Here is an 11,873-nt window from a genome sequence, read left to right on the forward strand (position 1 = left end):
GCTGTAACATTTTATTTAACCTTTATTTAACCAGGCAAGTCAGTTAAGAACAAATTATTTTCAATGACGGCCTAGGAACAGTGGGTTAACTGCCTGTTCAAGGGCAGAACGACAGATTTGTACCTTGTCAGCTCGGGGATATGAACTTGCAACCTTTCGGTTACTAGTCCAACGCTCTAACCACTAGGCTACCCTGCCGCCCCAGTCGAGGTGTCTGAATATTTCCGAATGTACCATGACCAAGGATAGACTACTGCACAACCTATGGCTGAAGAGGATGTGTATTTCATAAACTAAAAAGATTCAATTTTTAAAAAACATGCAATACACCAAAAGGCCTCTAGGTGAGAAACAAACCAAGTCAACAGAAAAACCACACGGCTATTATCAAAATAGATTTTTTATTCTAGACGTTTCAAAGGTCTGATTGATATTACAACAGTCAGATGCGTAGGTTGCAGAGTCTCAGCATCTGTGTAAGTGAGAGAAAATAACATGGGTGAGGGCAAAGACTAAATTAAACAAAAACCAAAAAAATCTGCACACTGGTATTTACCTACATGGTCCAGGGTGTTATGGATACATCCACATTAAAGTTTAGATTCATTGTTCTTGTTTTTGCGTACATAGCTACAAATAAATCACAATTATAAAAGTTTTTCCAAAGAGTACAAAACCTTCAAGTGCTTTTTAGGCATAGCAAAGATAGAATTAGTACTGTAGGTAGGAACAAGAAATAGCAAACACTTGAATGCAGTGTAAAAAGATCATTTTAAAACAAGCATTATAAAATACCATTCCACTGTCAGACTTCCTAATAGTCTTCATGGTACGATCCACTCACTGTTGGTTATATTTGAAGCAAACTTCAAAATACTCTTAGCTAGCTTCTGTACAAAATGCATTTGTAAAACAAGTGACGTTCTTTCTGAGCAAAGGAGGCTTTTGGATATTTTGTTGTTGTTAAATAAAACACTGGTGTTTTTAAAGCCACTGGATGTTAGCTAGGGCTAAGAGATGTTGGAATGCCATGAAGTTGGGTTGGATCCAATGTGTACCCAACAAGTCAACAGTTTAGAAACTACTATTGTCCCTCGCTTTTTCACAGAACGACTGCACGCGTTCAGCTACTGGAGAGACATTAAACTAACAGGATTATCCTGCGTCTGGAAGAACCAACCAGGGTTGGTGGTCAAAGCCATTTAAAGTGCTCAAATTCCAATTAAATAACGGGGGAAAAAAGTTGCCATTTATTTTCAATTAATATTTTATTCAAATTCTTGAATTGGGAGTTCACTTCCAGAATTAATCCAAATGGAAATGACCCCAACCATTGCTTGAACACATGTCCCTGTTTTGCATTATTCTTAAGTGCAGAAAATAACTTAAAACAAACCCATTCTTAGGGCTGCTCTTTTACAGCTATGACCGTTTAATGGTATTTTATAAAGAACCATTTCTCATGGTGAAAGACCCACATGATGCATAAGAATAACACATTTCCAAGCGTGTCTTCGAGAGTTATGGAGAATTTCTCAAAACCAACCTTGCATACAAGAGCCATACAAAATAATCCCCTGTGATGTCACACACATATATATATATATATATATATATATATTATATGTAGTTAGAATGTTACGTCAAGTCATATGTTCCAAAGTCCGCTTCTCATCTCCCTGCCTAGAAAACATCACCTTCTGACCACCACAAAAGAAATAAGCACCATCTATCCATGCACAGGCCTTGACACAGCCTGTCTCCCAAGTGTTGGTGCTGGGTAGAAAATCAATCATCCACAATGACCTAAGAGCAGACACAGCAGTGCGTCCTCAAACAGAACACTTGAAACAATGGTTCACTCCAAAATCAAAGTTGGTCAGAAGTTACAACTCAAAAGTAGTCTTGGAACGTTGACAAAATCTCATGTTTGACCAATTTCGGGTATGAAAACTCCCGGCTAACTTTGACATCGGCGTTTGTATGGGGGTTGTCCTGTGTCCTATTCATTCATGAGCTACCCAAAGCACTGCCATTCCTGTGTTCTGGCTAAAAGAGCCACGGAGGCACAGATGGACGAACAGCCTTTCCTTCTACATAACACTGAAACCTAAACATGTCCTTAAAATATGACAGGATGGGGTTATGTAGTAGCTAACGGTGATGATCTTTAGTCCAGAGATCTAACAGTTTTCACACCTGAAACCATTTCTCAAAGTAAACAAGCAAAATGAGACATTGGGCATTCGTCCTCACTAAAAATGCTCCCTGAAAAAAAAAAAAAAATTGAAACAAACAATTTTGGGCAAACTGAAAAACAAGCATCAAAATTACAATTACAATTAACCCATTTCAACTTATGAAATATAGATTTGTTCAATGTTTTCTTGAGCCATAAAAAAAAAGTACAGTGCCAAAGTGAATGGATTTCTCCCAATAAACAGTTTCAAAACCTAATGGTAAAATCAACAAAAAGCCTACTGACCTCTCCACTCTTTCCCCGACATGTAACACAAACCTACGGCAAAAGGAGGACAAAACATGCTGACATGTACAATATGCACACACCAACGACGTGAGGGGAAAAAAGACATGTCTAATTTCTGGTATAAAGGATAAAAATAAACAAAGTAAACAAAATAGCAGATTTTGGTATGTATGCAATGGGTCCCCTTTGGGATTTTTTAAATTCTCTGAACGTAAAAAGTAATCTCTCTCCCCTGTGGGTCTGAGTGACTTGATGAGGTGGGGGGGCAGACCCCCTTCTCTGGAGGTGTAGTTTAAGTGTTTATGTGGGTGTTGGGCGCTCCGTCTGTGGTGGTGGTTGTGATGGCAGGCCATGGCTTCTGATGGGACTACAGCAGTGTAGACGACAGGCAGGGACAGTCATTTTGGCTATGTACACATTCGTAGTCGGTCCATGGCTCCCCAAACGAGCGTCATTTCCTCAGATCTAATACACAAACCTGGAACAGAGAAAGAGAGCAGGAAAGATAGACGTTAAAGGTCATATGTAATGAGCTGGGCCATATATTTTTTTCTGACCACATGACCAGACCTGGAAAACCCCTGGCCTTAAAAAGGGCCGTTATCTACTTTCCCATAGTCAGAACCATTATGTCTATGCGTGCAGTTTGAAGTTAAGAGGTAGATTTGCGTGCCATTGCCAATGAGCATTAGCGCAATGACTGAAAGTCTATGGGTATCTGCTAGCAGGTACCATAGACTTCCAGTCATTATGCTAATGCTAGTTAGCATTATCTGGCTATTTGGCAATGGCTCGCGAATCTACCTCTTAACTTCCTTCATACTTGACACAGAGACATACAAATGGTGATGCATAAGTTCATCTGACTGGGGAAGTAGATAAATGGCCCCATTACCAAAATCCTGAAGTATCCCTTTAACATAGAAACCAACTATGCCTTTAACAATGAGACAATCACACATCCATTACTAGTCTAAGAGGTCCAGTAAACACTGCAGAAAGTCACTTTATTATTCAATCTGCAGAACCTCAGGTTCTGACACCACCTGGTATCGGTAACAGAGAGAACAGTCTGACCATTTTTAAGCCTTGTTCTGACACCACCTGGCATAGAGGTCATAGATGGCAGAGAGCTCGGCTACAGTGATGTACTAAGGCATACACACTACCCGCTGTAGCACCTTGCGTTCGGATGCCAAGCAGTTGCCATACCAAGCGGTGATGCAGCCAGTCAAGATGCTCTCAATGGTGTAGCCGTATAACTGAGGATCTGAGAGCCCATGCCAAATCTTTTCAGCCTCCTGATGGGGAAAAGGCATTGTCGTGCCTTCTTCACAACTGTTTCTGTGTGTGGGCGATAATTCCATAGTGGACACCAAGGAACTTGAAGCTCTCGATCCGTTCCACTACAGCTCCATTGATGTAGATGTGTCGTCAGCAGACTTAATGGTGTTGGGAGTCGTGCGCGGCCACGCCAGTCGTGGGTGAACAGGGAGTACAGGAAGGAACTAAGCACGCACCCCTAAGGGGCCCCCGTATTGAGGGTCTGTGTGGCGGATGCGTTATTGCCTACCCCCACTGTGGTCCCTCAGAAAGTCCAGGATCCAGTTGCAGAAGGATGTGTTCAGTCCCAGGTTCCTGGGCTTAGTGATGAGCTTGGAGGGCACTATGGTGTGGAACTTCTAGAACAATCCCTTACAGATGACCTGTAGATGCTCAAGACCATCGACAAACTAGCCGTTTGATTCATTACTCCTCAGCTGCAACTGTTGGCAAGTAAACAATTCTGTTCATTGCTCTTTTTGACCTCCAGATGAATATAACAGACGCTAGATACTGGACAGGTAGCTAACAGATCATTAGCACAGTACTACAATCTATATAAAGTGTCACTACTTGGTGCTCGTGAACAGTGTGTGTAAATGAAGCCAGGCGTTTACGAGACGTGAGCAGGAAACACCTTGGGCCCTAGATAAAACTTTTAACTGGGGTCTGACGTTATTCCATCTCAGCTCCTCCGGACACCAGGAAATAATTCCTGTCTGTGTCCATTAAGAGGCAGCTAGTGAGACTTACCGATCCGTCTGATGCACTGGCTCCCACCTTGTCGCCCGTGGCGTTCCAGCACACCTCGAAGATGCCCCCCGTTCCCCTATAGCTATGGACTAAAGCACCCGTCTGGACAGAGGGATAGACAGGGGGATAGGGGTGTAATCAGCCAACAATGACCAGGAACAATGGATTTGGGGCAACTCAATTTCAATCATCTTTACATTATTACACACATCTCACTAAGGGCTGAGCTCCAGATTTACATGTAGAACTCAAATTTTCACAAATCACCCATTGAAATCAATGCATCATATACGTCAGAGTCAGGCACCCAGATTCAGGCCTAAATATTCAAACCCATTTGTCGACCACCAGACCAGCCCTACAAGAAACAGTCGGGCTTGAGATGTGAATGATGTACGAGTGACGTCAGCGACTGTCCCGTACCTGTGTGTTCCAGATGTGGACACACTTGTCGAAGGAGCCGCTGGCAAGGTGGCGCCCGTCGGGGCTGAAGGCCACACTGTAGACGGGCTCCTGGTGGCGGGTGAGCGTGTGGATGCACACGCCTCGCTCCACATCCCACAGACGCACCGTCGAGTCAAACGACGCGCTGGGGAGAAGAAGAACAGTACTTTAGTATCCATCTTCTGCTCCTAACGACCCAGACACCACCCATTTGAGAGGGAGCATGGTGCAGCGCCCCTGGAGCTGTTTAGGAGGGTAAAAAGGCAGAGAGAAGGACAGAAGATCTATTCACTTATATTTGATTACAGTGACGATCCTGGGCTCTTTATTTTTTTTCTTCAGCTGGGGGAAACAGAATGTCACAGATAGAGATGAACACATGACTCCATACTACGTCACGTACAGATCCTAAATGTTTTTTATGATACATAACCTCTTATGATTTAAAAATAAAAAACAGAGGAATGCTGGGAGTTTGAGTGTTTCACCATCTTTTATTACCTGGCCAGCATCAGGTTGGCATTGGGGTTGTTGGTCCCGGGTCCCGTGGGACTCCACTTGATGGTGTAGATCTCCTTACTGTGGGCCTGCAGGTCGTGGACACACGAGTCCTGCTTCATACTCCAAATCTGAGAGACAGACGGGAGAGAGACAGACATAATGTAGCACCATGGGATCGACAGAGACATAATGTAGCACCATGAGATCGACAGAGACATAATGTAGCACCATGGGATCGACTCAGGAAGGAGAGAGAGACATTGTGTAGCACCATGGGATCGACAGAGACATAATGTAGCACCATGAGATCGACAGAGACATAATGTAGCACCATGAGATCGACTCAGGAAGGAGAGAGAGACATTATGTAGCACCATGGGATCGACTCAGGAAGGAGAGAGAGACATTATGTAGCACCATGGGATCGACTCAGGAAGGAGAGAGAGAGACATTATGTAGCACCATGGGATCGACAGAGACATTATGTAGCACCATGGGATCGACTCAGGAAGGAGAGAGAGAGAGACATTATGTAGCACCATGGGATCGACAGAGACATTATGTAGCACCATGGGATCGACAGAGACATAATGTAGCACCATGGGATCGACTCAGGAAGGAGAGAGAGAGAGACATTATGTAGCACCATGGGATCGACTCAGGAAGGAGAGAGAGAGAGAGACATTATGTAGCACCATGGGATCGACTCAGGAAGGAGAGAGCGAGAGAGACATTATGTAGCACCATGGGATCAACAGAGACATTATGTAGCACCATGGGATCAACAGAGACATTATGTAGCACCATGGGATCAACAGAGACATTATGTAGCACCATGGGATCAACAGAGACATTATGTAGCACCATGGGATCGACAGAGACATTATGTAGCACCATGGGATCGACAGAGACATAATGTAGCACCATGGGATCGACTCAGGAAGGAGAGAGAGACATTATGTAGCACCATGGGATCGACAGAGACATAATGTAGCACCATGAGATCGACAGAGACATAATGTAGCACCATGAGATCGACTCAGGAAGGAGAGAGAGACATTATGTAGCACCATGGGATCGACTCAGGAAGGAGAGAGAGACATTATGTAGCACCATGGGATCGACTCAGGAAGGAGAGAGAGAGACATTATGTAGCACCATGGGATCGACAGAGACATTATGTAGCACCATGGGATCGACTCAGGAAGGAGAGAGAGAGAGACATTATGTAGCACCATGGGATCGACTCAGGAAGGAGAGAGCGAGAGAGACATTATGTAGCACCATGGGATCAACAGAGACATTATGTAGCACCATGGGATCAACAGAGACATTATGTAGCACCATGGGATCAACAGAGACATTATGTAGCACCATGGGATCGACAGAGACATAATGTAGCACCATGGGATCGACTCAGGAAGGAGAGAGAGAGAGACATTATGTAGCACCATGGGATCGACTCAGGAAGGAGAGAGCGAGAGAGACATTATGTAGCACCATGGGATCAACAGAGACATTATGTAGCACCATGGGATCAACAGAGACATTATGTAGCACCATGGGATCAACAGAGACATTATGTAGCACCATGGGATCGACAGAGACATTATGTAGCACCATGGGATCGACAGAGACATTATGTAGCACCATGGGAATCGACTCAGGAGAGAGAGACATTATGTAGCACCATGGGATCGACTCAGGAAGGAGAGAGAGAGACATTATGTAGCACCATGGGATCGACTCAGGAAGGAGAGAGAGAGAGACATTATGTAGCACCATGGGATCGACTCAGGAAGGAGAGAGACATTATGTAGCACCATGGGATCGACTCAGGAAGGAGAGAGAGCGACATTATGTAGCACCATGGGATCGACTCAGGAAGGAGAGAGAGCGACATTATGATATATATATTATGAGGTACTTAGATCCAAGATGGCGTAGCAGTCGGACGTGTGTTTTGTCTTGTCCCGTCCTGTATAGTGTAAATATAGTTTTTTTTCCCTCTTTTTTTCCGTATATATTTCGTACATATTTTAATCTCACTTCCCAACCACAGGCTGAATATACTCTCCTGCAACCCGCATCACCCAATGTGGTACGGATCTGCTTTTTCTATGCTTTAGAATCGGAACCCTCATCAGAAGCTAGCCGCTAACTAGCTACTAGCTAGCCACTGCTAGCGGTCTTCAACGCTAACTAGGACACCAGCGCGACATCTACCCAAAGCATATCAGACTGCTTTTTCTCTACCACATCTCCAGTTCCTACCACTTAAGCTCTGAAGCTTTATACCGGATCATCGTAAATAGCTAGCTGCAATCCAGTGGCTACTCCTGGCTAACGTCTCTGTCCCAGAGCAAGCACCAGTTAGCCTGGAGCTAGCCTCGAGCTAAACCCATCTCCCGACTACCCGAAGAGGTCCAAAAATACCTAATTTGCCAATTGGCCTGGACCCTCGACTGACCCTCTACTGCCGACACGGAGCCCCGCCGATCCATCACGACTGGTCCGCCGACATAATCGTCCGAGGGGTTTCAACAGGCTTCTCCGCTGCGACATCGCCAAAGATCCATCTGCTGGCCAAGGCCCTTGAGCTTTCTGAATCGCTGTATCTCCAGCTCACCGCATGAAGAGGAATAAATAAACAGACTCACCCCATCGCGACGTCCCCAAAGGTTAACTCTCTAGCCCTCGCTATCTCCCTGCTTGCTAATTCGGCCTGCTAACGGCTAGCTTGTCAAGCTCCGGTCCGCTAACTGCTACCTTGTCTAGCTCGGGCCTACGAACTGTTAGCTTGTTAGCACAGGCCTGCTAACCGTCTGTACCACCGCGTCCCAATCACTCTCTGACCCCATTTACTTTCTATCTCTTTTTGATTTTTAATTTGTTTATACCTTCCGGAAACCTGCCTCACCCAATGTGATACGGAATCGCTATTACTTTTACTCTTATTTTTATTTTTATGACACTCAAGAACCTCCAGACGCTAACCAGCTAACTAGCTACAAGCTAGTTAGTCATTGTTAGTTAAAAAAAAAAAAAAAAAAAAAAAAAAACCTGAATCACTCGCCAGCCCCCCTGCCCATCCACCGCTGCCCCTGGACACTGATCTCTTGGCTACATAGCTGACGCACGCTGGACTGTCCATTAATCACGGTACTCCTTTCTGCTTGTTTGTCTTACCTGTCGGCCCCGTTGCCTAGTCAACGCCATTTTACCTGCTGTTTGTTGTGCTAGCGGATTAGCCTCGCCTACTGTTTTTAGCTAGCTTTCCAAATTCAACACCTGTGATTACTGTATGCCTCGCTGTATGTCTCTCTCAGATGTCAATATGCCTTGTATACTGTTGTTCAGGTTAGTTATAATTGTTTTAGTTCACAATGGAGCCCCTAGACCCACTCTGCATACCCCTGTTACCTCCTTTGTCCCACCTCCACACATGCGGTGACCTCACCCATTACAACCAGCATGTCCAGAGATACAACCTGTCTCATCATCACCCAGTGCCTGGGCTTACCTCCGCTGTACCCGCACCCCACCATACCCCTGTCTGTGCATTATGCCCTGAATATATTCTACCATGCCCAGAAACCTGCTCCTCTTATCCTCTGCCCCCAACGCTCTAGGCGACCAGTTTTGATAGCCTTTAGCCGCACCCTCATACTACTCCTTCTCTGTTCCGCGGGTGATGTGGAGGTAAACCCAGGCCCTGCATGTCCCCAGGTACCCTCATTTGTTGACTTCTGTGATCGAAAAAGCCTTGGTTTTATGCATGTCAACATCAGAAGCCTCCTCCCTAAGTTTGTTTTACTCACTGCTTTAGCACACTCTGCTAACCCTGATGTCCTTGCCGTGTCTGAATCCTGGCTCAGGAAGGCCACCAAAAATTCAGAGATTTCCATACCCAACTATAACATCTTCCGTCAAGATAGAACTACCAAAGGGGCGGAGTTGCAGTCTACTGCAGAGATAGCCTGCAAAGTAATGTCATACTTTCCAGGTCCATACCCAAACAGTTCGAACTACTAATTTTGAAAATTACCCTCTCCAGAAATAAGTCTCTCACTGTTGCCGCCTGCTACCGGCCACCCTCAGCTCCCAGCTGTGCCCTGGACACCATTTGTGAATTGATCGCCCCCATCTAGCTTCAGAGTTTGTTCTGTTAGGTGACCTAAACTGGGATATGCTTAACACCCCGGCAGTCCTACAATGTAAGCTAGATGCCCTCAATCTCACTCAAATCATCAAGGAACCCACCAGGTACAACCCTAACTCTGTAAACAAGGGCACCCTCATAGACGTCATCCTGACCAACTGGCCCTCCAAATACACCTCCGCTGTCTTCAACCAGGATCTCAGCGATCATTGCCTCATTGCCTGTATCCGCCACGGAGCCGCAGTCAAGCGACCACCCCTCATCACTGTCAAACGCTCCCTAAAACACTTCTGTGAGCAGGCCTTTCTAATCGACCTGGCCCGGGTATCCTGGAAGGACATTGACCTCATCCCGTCAGTTGAGGATGCCTGGTCATTCTTTAAAAGTAACTTCCTCACCATTTTAGATAAGCATGCTCCGTTCAAAAAATGCAGAACCAAGAACAGATACAGCCCTTGGTTCACTCCAGACCTGACTGCCCTCGACCAGCACAAAAACATCCTGTGGCGGACTGCAATAGCATCGAATAGCCCCGTGATATGCAACTGTTCAGGGAAGTCAGGAACCAATACACGCAGTCAGTCAGGAAAGCTAAGGCCAGCTTCTTCAGGCAGAAGTTTGCATCCTGTAGCTCCAACTCCAAAAAGTTCTGGGACACTGTGAAGTCCATGGAGAACAAGAGTACCTCCTCCCAGCTGCCCACTGCACTGAGGCTAGGTAACACGGTCTCCACCGATAAATCCACGATTATCGAAAGCTTCAATAAGCACTTCTCAACGGCTGGCCATGCCTTCCGCCTGGCTACTCCAACCTCGGCCAACAGCTCCGCCCCCGCAGCTCCTCGCCCAAGCCTCTCCAGGTTCTCCTTTACCCAAATCCAGATAGCAGATGTTCTGAAAGAGCTGCAAAACCTAGACCCGTACAATCTCTTTCATATCGTCTGAGATCCCCAAGGATTGGAAAGCTGCCGCAGTCATCCCCCTCTTCAAAGGGAGACACCCTGGACCCAAACTGCTATAGACCTATATCCATCCTGCCCTGCCTATCTAAGGTCTTCGAAAGCCAAGTCAACAAACAGGTCACTGACCATCTCGAATCCCACCGTACCTTCTCCGCTGTGCAATCTGGTTTCCGAGCCGGTCACGGGTGCACCTCAGCCACGCTCAAGGTACTAAACGATATCATAACCGCCATCGATAAAAGACAGTACTGTGCAGCCGTCTTCATCGACCTCGCCAAGGCTTTCGACTCTGTCAATCACCATATTCTTATCGGCAGACTCAATAGCCTCGGTTTCTCGGATGACTGCCTTGCCTGGTTCACCAATTACTTTGCAGACAGAGTTCAGTGTGTCAAATCGGAGGGCATGCTGTCCGGTCCTCTGGCAGTCTCTATGGGGGTGCCACAGGGTTCAATTCTCGGGCCGACTCTTTTCTCTGTATATATCAATGATGTTGCTCTTGCTGCGGGCGATTCCCTGATCCACCTCTACGCAGACGACACCATTCTATATACTTTCGGCCCGTCATTGGACACTGTGCTATCTAACCTCCAAACGAGCTTCAATGCCATACAGCACTCCTTCCGTGGCCTCCAACTGCTCTTAAACGCGAGTAAAACCAAATGCATGCTTTTCAACCGATCGCTGCCTGCACCCGCATGCCCGACTAGCATCACCACCCTGGATGGTTCCGACCTTGAATATGTGGACATCTATAAGTACCTAGGTGTCTGGCTAGACTGCAAACTCTCCTTCCAGACTCACATCAAACATCTCCAATCGAAAATCAAATCAAGAGTCGGCTTTCTATTCCGCAACAAAGCCTCCTTCACTCACGCCGCCAAGCTTACCCTAGTAAAACTGACTATCCTACCGATCCTCGATTTCGGCGATGTCATCTACAAAATGGCTTCCAACACTCTACTCAGCAAACTGGATGCAGTCTATCATAGTGCCATCCGTTTTGTCACCAAAGCACCTTATACCACCCACCACTGCGACTTGTATGCTCTAGTCGGCTGGCCCTCGCTACATATTCGTCGCCAGACCCACTGGCTCCAGGTCATCTACAAGTCCATGCTAGGTAAAGCTCCGCCTTATCTCAGTTCACTGGTCACGATGGCAACACCCATCCAGTAGCACACGCTCCAGCAGGTGTATCTCACTGATCATCCCTAAAGCCAACACCTCATTTGGCCGCC

General features: G+C 46.1%; 1 protein-coding gene across 4 annotated transcripts in view; it reads right to left on the bottom strand.

The window, feature by feature from the left end:
- Positions 1–384: 384 nt before the first annotated feature.
- The window catches only part of LOC115126658 (F-box-like/WD repeat-containing protein TBL1XR1), a 32,043-nt gene continuing 20,554 nt past the window's right edge, over positions 385–11,873 (bottom strand). For 2 of the 4 annotated variants that reach the window (XR_010460254.1, XR_010460255.1), the window contains 5 exons: positions 5,510–5,637; positions 4,988–5,153; positions 4,565–4,666; positions 4,062–4,254; positions 385–2,966 (listed from right to left, as the gene is read on the bottom strand). Coding sequence is in view for 1 of the 4 variants with exons in the window: in XM_065005920.1 (XP_064861992.1) it covers positions 2,940–2,966; positions 4,565–4,666; positions 4,988–5,153; positions 5,510–5,637 (423 nt within the window). In the remaining 3 variants the exon portion in view is untranslated. The remainder of the gene's footprint in view (positions 2,967–4,061; positions 4,255–4,564; positions 4,667–4,987; positions 5,154–5,509; positions 5,638–11,873) is intronic. The other 2 variants (XR_010460256.1, XM_065005920.1) reach the window with 2 other exon arrangements.

This window comes from Oncorhynchus nerka, linkage group LG20 (assembly GCF_034236695.1).
Source record: "Oncorhynchus nerka isolate Pitt River linkage group LG20, Oner_Uvic_2.0, whole genome shotgun sequence".
NCBI lineage: Eukaryota > Metazoa > Chordata > Actinopteri > Salmoniformes > Salmonidae > Oncorhynchus > Oncorhynchus nerka.